This window comes from Asparagus officinalis, chromosome 3 (assembly GCF_001876935.1).
Source record: "Asparagus officinalis chromosome 3, Aspof.V1, whole genome shotgun sequence".
Taxonomy (NCBI): domain Eukaryota; kingdom Viridiplantae; phylum Streptophyta; class Magnoliopsida; order Asparagales; family Asparagaceae; genus Asparagus; species Asparagus officinalis.
The window spans coordinates 21,428,918-21,436,120 of record NC_033796.1 but is presented as its reverse complement, the minus strand read 5'-3'; the positions used below and the strand labels follow the sequence as shown (position 1 = coordinate 21,436,120).

The 7,203-nt window shown below is 35.2% G+C and overlaps 1 protein-coding gene across 1 annotated transcript in view; it reads left to right on the top strand.

Annotated features, from left to right (window-relative positions):
* The window catches only part of LOC109833328 (isocitrate lyase), a 4,108-nt gene extending 1,365 nt beyond the window's left edge, over positions 1 to 2,743 (top strand). Inside the window, 4 exon segments of the mRNA XM_020400965.1 lie at positions 1 to 429; positions 431 to 557; positions 1,380 to 2,195; positions 2,587 to 2,743. The exon segment at positions 1 to 429 is cut by the window's left edge and continues 87 nt beyond it. Coding sequence (XP_020256554.1) covers positions 1 to 429; positions 431 to 557; positions 1,380 to 2,195; positions 2,587 to 2,687 — 1,473 coding nt within the window. The 3' untranslated portion in view covers positions 2,688 to 2,743.

Sequence of the window (7,203 nt, the reverse complement as noted above, 5' to 3'; positions counted from 1 at the left end):
GCCCTCGACCCCGTCCAAGTCACCATGATGGCCAAGCACCTCGACTCAATCTACGTCTCCGGCTGGCAATGCTCCTCCACCCACACCTCCACCAACGAGCCCGGCCCCGACCTCGCCGACTACCCCTACGACACCGTCCCCAACAAGGTCGAACACCTCTTCTTTGCCCAGCAATACCACGACCGCAAGCAACGGGAGGCTCGCATGTCGATGGCGCGAGAGGAGCGGGCGAGGACGCCGTACGTGGATTACCTGAAGCCGATTATTGCGGACGGGGATACGGGGTTCGGGGGCGCCACGGCGACGGTGAAGCTGTGTAAGTTGTTCGTGGAGCGAGGGGCGGCCGGGGTGCATATTGAGGACCAGTCGTCGGTGACGAAGAAGTGTGGGCATATGGCGGGTGGTGTCGTTGGAGAGCATATTAATCGCTCGTGGCGGGGCGAGGTTGGACTTTGATGTGATTGGGGTGGAGACCGTGCTTGTGGCCAGGAACGGATGGCGGTTGCGGAACTTGATTCAGACCAACGTGGATCACAGAGACCATCAGTTCTTACTTGGTGAGGACAACGCTAGTTTTATGAAGGGTTTGTCATAAATTAGAACCATTTATATTGAAAAAATAACTTAGTACAATTAGATGATAAACATGTAATCTCTTTGGTCATTTTTGTCCTTATTTAGATGATAATTGTTGAATTGGAAGGTTATAAATTGGGGTATTAAGACCTTTCAAATGTATTATTAATGTTATAGACATGACACCGCATCAAAATTGCGAATGAGTAATGAGGGTTACTAGTTATAATTTTTCCAGCCATATTGTTGTTAAGGGAATTTTTTTAAAAAAGACCGATTTTGCTAAATAATTAGCAAAATAGACCTCTTTTGGCCAACAAGTAAAAAAAAATCGATTATAAAAAATAGGTTGCTGAAAACATACCGGACTAGTAGCTCCGTATGTTTTCAGTGCACTAATCGGGATTAGTGCTCACAGAAAACACACAGGATTACTACTCCCGTAGGACTACTAGTCCCGTATGTTTTCAGCAGTCTGTTTTTTAAAATCGTCCTCTTTTCGACCAGCATACCAAAAAGAGGTCTATTTTGCTAAATAATTAGCAAAATGGTCTATTTTGCTAATTATTTAGCAAAATCGGTCTTTTTTAAAAAAAATTCCCCTTTTGTTAATAAAAGCATTTCAGGATAGTTTTCTAATTTTAAGTGAAAGTTAGGAAATATCTGAGATCTTTTGAACATTGTATCCTTATTTAATACTTTTGCAATGAGTTGGAAAGACAAATATTGTATTTAGAGTTTAAAAAAAAATAACTACTAATGCTAATCATTTGATCCTTCCAAACTTGATGTTTCCGTATCAGGCGTGACTAATCCTGCGCTTAAAGGACGTAGCCTAGCCACGGTCCTGGCTGAGGCCATGGCCGCGGGAAAAACAGGCGCTGAGCTCCAAGCAATCGAGAACCAATGGCTCGCTGCAGCACAGGTCAAATCCTTCTCCGACTGCATCAAGGATGCAATCAATCGCCTCAACATCACCGAGGATGACAAAAGGCGCCGACTCAACGACTGGGCAAATGTTTCAGGCTACGACAAATGTCTGTCAAACGAACAAGCAAGAGAAATCGCCAAAAAATTGGGCCTCACCAACTTATTCTGGGACTGGGACTTGCCTAGAACCAGAGAAGGATTCTACAGATTCCAAGGCTCAGTGATGGCAGCGATTGTCAGAGGCTGGGCCTTTGCAAATCACGCTGACTTAATCTGGATGGAAACATCAAGCCCAGACTTAGTTGAATGCACAAAATTTGCCGAAGGAGTGAAGTCTGTGCACCCCGAGATAATGTTGGCCTACAACTTGTCGCCATCGTTCAACTGGGATGCATCGGGAATGAGCGACGAGGAGATGCGTGATTTCATACCAAGGATTGCGAAGCTCGGATTCTGTTGGCAGTTTATAACGCTGGCTGGGTTTCATGCTGATGCTTTGGTGGTGGATACATTTGCGAGGGACTACGCGAAGAGAGGGGTGTTGGCTTATGTTGAGAGGATTCAGAGAGAGGAGAGGAACAATGGGGTGGATACTTTGGCTCATCAGAAGTGGTCTGGGGCTAATTATTATGATAGGGTGCTAAAGACTGTGCAGGGTGGGATTTCTTCAACTGCTGCCATGGGCAAAGGCAAGATTTCTCCTACCAATTTTTTTTTAAGACAACCTATAAAAATAGTATATATTTTAAAAGAAATTCAATTAAATATTAAGATATTATTTGCGAAGGGATTAACTAATTAATCCCTCCTCAACTTGCCAAATACATCTGTCAACCTCAAAATTTATAAAGTAATTAAGGTAATATATATGTCTTAAGATAAACTCTCCTCAGACATGGAAAAGAGTTCAAAGATAATCAACTTACTTTTTCTTTCCTTTAAATGCGGTAACCAGCATAACCCTTCTCCTTGATTCACCGTTTTTAAACTAAATAGTGTCCATAACTTTTACCCGGGATCATTTTTGTACAAGCTGATATGTTAATTGGATCAGTCAATCGTTGTTATGAACTGATGCAGGGGTTACTGAGGAACAGTTTAAAGAAACATGGAGTGGTGGTGATGCTGGTCTGCGCATGAACGGAGGTGGCGAGATGGTGGTCGCCAAGGCAAGAATGTGAGAAGAACGTGTTCGTCGCTGCGTATCTAATTGTTTCTCAGGGCTTCAGCAGCTACAATCGATGTTGTCTTAGTGAGTTTTAGCAGGTTAATAGATATAATTGAGACCAAAGGATAATACAGGGCTTCTCATTTTAGATTTTAGCCGGTTTGAGAGCTATGTGGGGGGGGGGGGGGGGGGACTATTACCATTGTGTTGTCATTGAAGTTATGTATTTGCCCCTTATCGTTGAAGGTTTTGTTTGCATATATAATTCTAATATAATCTCCTCTTCTTGACAAAGGAGAAATGATGTTCTTTTTGCGTTATTTCAATGTTACATGCAGCACCGAAATGCTTAGCTTGAAAGTACCTATATGCATTGTCCGTCTCTTAACCGAACACCTAACGTACGTATGCTATACTGTTATATTCATTAAAAAAGACATTAGAAATAGTATACTCTCTGGTAACCGTACGGATTGAGAATGCGCTATAAAAAGTTTTAGATTCAGGTTAAGGCTTTTCACCCCTCTAACAAAAAAAAAGTATATAATTAATAATACGCTCGTTACCTTTTGGAGTGAAGAAAGTAATAATTAAAATAAGTCTTAGGTGCGTTTCGAAAATAGGAAGTAACTTTCGATCAAATTGAACTCAGTGGAGAATGCATTTCAGATAAAAGGGAGAAAGAAGATTACAGGGTGATTCTATGGCCAAAAGTTCAGTTGCGTTGCATGAAGAGGCAGCTTATATCTTTTTATGCACATTTTCTATCACAACTCAAGTATTAATCTAAATTGTAAATAGTTATCATTCCATTTCATTAATAGAAAAAGAGACATGTAATAAATCCACATCAATACAGAGTCGAGATGTGTTTTGAATGTCTTCCCTGCCTAAATAAATGAATGAACACATTATAAATATATCTTATTCCAGATATCTTATTAACTCATAAATAAATATCTCGAAAACTATTTAATAACCTATTTATTGCTCAGAATGCAGACTTTTCTTTCTGATGATTGTAATAATAAGTAAATCGATTTACGGCGCTTAGTATGTAATTGAAAATTAGATGACTCATATAAATTTAATTCATTAATTTTTTTTTCATTTCTATCAACTCTTTTGAAGTAATATTGAACCGCATTCTTCCTTCAAAAATCCCTTTCCTTCTTTTATATGCACTCAGATAGTCATGAAATGGAAAAACACTTGAGTAATAAAAGTGAAGAAAATTAGAGGCTAGTAAAAGCGATTGAAAGGCAGTTCGTATACTTTTGCCCACTTCCTTTCACCAATTTAAACTCCATATTAGCGCTCTCTAATAGATTTATACTAGTTTTAGCCCTGTGCGATGCATAGATTTTTTTTAAGTTGTTAGTGAGCTCGTAATGTTTTTAATAAAAAATATAATAACTTTCAAAAATTATATGTGCCAAAAATGGAATCACAATTGCTCATAATTTTTAAGAAAATAAATTTGAAAGGCACACTAATGCCACTAGGAAAGAACCCTAGAGGGGGTGAATATGGTTTATGCTAATCTAATCCGATTTTATGCCAATTTAAAACCTATTAAAAAATATATCCTAGCAAATGAGATATGAACAATATATGTGCAAGGATATACAAACTAAGGGCGATATAAATATGCAACAAGGGCGATATAAATATACAAGAATAAATGTGCCAATGCTAACTCAAACATAAGGAAATGATCACGGAGTTCGGACATTCCTTCCTACGTCTCCGCTCCCCACTCCCGGGGAGAAATCCACTATCACACCGGGTTTTTAACAATCACCCAAAAACGTTTACACCACACAATATCGGTTTTCAACGCTCACCGATCAATGTTCACAATCTCACAATGTAACTACACTAACTACCACCTCAAATGTTGGTCTCTAACTCGTGTCTCCCTCAAGTGTTAGGAATTACAACCTCTTTCTAGGCATTACCACCTACCCCATTCCTCTTGGGACGACCCCGTTTCTCACCACACACTCCTCTTGGTGTACTAATGTAATACAAAGTGAACCTCATAATTTAGGCTCACAACAAATGATTGTCCTCTAAACAATGAGAGAACTCAATTAAGCACAACTCAATGTTATAATCTCTCACACCCCAAATTATACTATGTATGAAAATACTAAAAGCTCAAGTGGGCGTGTGTAACAATAAGATTTGATAAAAACAAAATCAAACTAAACTCAATTTAAATCTAGCTTATGAAAATTATGAACAAAATAATAAATAGCTAGAAATAGAGTTTAGAAAAACTTCTCTATGATAACAAGAGAGAGGGAGAAGAGTTGAATGCTCAAACACCAATGGATGATCTCCTCAAACTCTTGTGAAAGTTTCGTCATAAACTAAACTTTTAAACACACTTAAACAAAAACTTAAACACCCTTTAAACTTGTTTAAAAACTTTCTTTTTAATTGTCTTCTAAGTGTTAGGGATAGATGGGTATATATAGGAACTCAAGACAACCCCTAAGGCCCAAAAAAGAGGAAAAATATCCCACAAACAAAACAGGAAAAAACTAGCCGTTAGGCAGAAAAACATGTCATCAGTCGACTGATGATGTCATCAGTCAACTGATGAAGTTGACTGTTGAACAATTTTGACAGATTTTGAAATTTTTACATATCTGGCTTAAAATCAATTAAAAATAGTAAATCAACTCTAAAAATTATGAAATTTTGAGGGAATGTTGTAGACATGAATATGAGCATGTTAGAAAAGAATTTCTAAAATATCTCTTTCCATTTGTGAGAAATACATATTTAAAAACAGATATTCTATATTCTAAAAACTGCTAAAACACTTAATTTTGTAAAATCAATTCAGTATAGTAAATCAACTCCAAAAATGATAAACTTTTGGAAAATGGTTATAAGCATGTAATAGAACATGTTAGAAAAAGAATTTTTTAAATTACATTTTCCATTTGTGAAAACTCACCTGTTTTACAAAAACATGCATGAACACATGCACGAACATGAACTTATAAAAAGTTGATTTTGTAAATTCAATTAAACATAACAAATTAACTCCAAAATTAATAAAACTTTGGAAAACATTTATAATCATGAAAACAAACATGTTAAAGAAGAAATTTTTAAAATATCAATTTGTATTTGTAAAAACTTAATATTTTGCAAAACTTATAAATACATGTGTACATAAACTTCTTGATTTTTGACTATTGAGTTAAACAATGTTTTGAAACCTTATAAAATAATTTTATAGACTTAATAAAATATGTATATAATTATTTTTAAGTCCAAAAACAAATAACTTAATATTTTTTCAAAATTACTCAAAATCAAGAATTATATGTATGTGTGATATTGAGCTTAAAGTATTTAACACACAAGCATAAACACCTAAACTAAAATATACCCAAGATGATCTTGATCTTCAATAAGCTCTTCTTGGTAAACTTGCGGATGAAGCTAGGAAGTGCTTTTAGACTTGAAAGTATTTGCTTCAATCCACTATTTCTTCCATCTTCCAAAGGATATGATCGTGAAAGCTCTAGTCTATCCATCCTCTAACACATTGTTTGCCTAGAATAAATATAAAAAACATAAACACTAGACAAACAATATTAGTAGTAAATTATTTGTTAAACATCATCAAAACAAAAAGGCTAACAAAATTAATATAGAATTAGTCACAACTAAGTTAATTGAGAGTGCCATTATGAAAAACTCAAGCATTACTAAATTACTAATATAGACCTGAAATTCAGATGAACACATGTGTGACCAAATAGACTCAAGAGTGTATAATTAGTGAACTGAGAGCCTACAAATAGTTATAAATATATTTAAAAATAAATAAGTAATATTTTGATAAATTCAGATATTGGAGGATTGTTTCAAAATAAACAAAAAGACTCAACATGGAAGTTATATGTACAATGCAATTTTAAGTCATCCATAAACATATAAATTATATAGGGCAAAGAATTGAAATAAAATTGGTCATACATTGTTTGACATTTACTCTCCTATATTTATAAGTTTAGCTGTCATCGACCAACGCAAATAAAAAGAATAATGTATAATACCTTGATCAAGTTTAAATATATATTATCATAGAAATTAAATGCAACTGGTTTTTTAGCGAAATAATTTTAAAAGTGCTTTTTAAAAATTAATAAAAAACTTTAATCTAATAATTATATATCCAGTGTAATTTTAAATAAAAGACAAATAAGTTATCAACCACAAAAACAATAATCAATACAAATAAACACCAAGCAAGTTCTCTCATTTTTTTTCGTATTCTTAAAGTTTGAAGTAGATTAACAATTTTAAGACTCCTTTTGTCCAAAAGGATAATCTGACCAGATCACATCATGAGCACAATATTTTACGTGCCTATCTTGTTCACAAAGATAATACTAACCTCCACTCTCAATTTGTTTCAGAAAATGAGAAACACTAATTAACAAACTTATCACAATTAGTTTCACTATTAAGAGAGTCATAATGAGCTAAGCTCATTG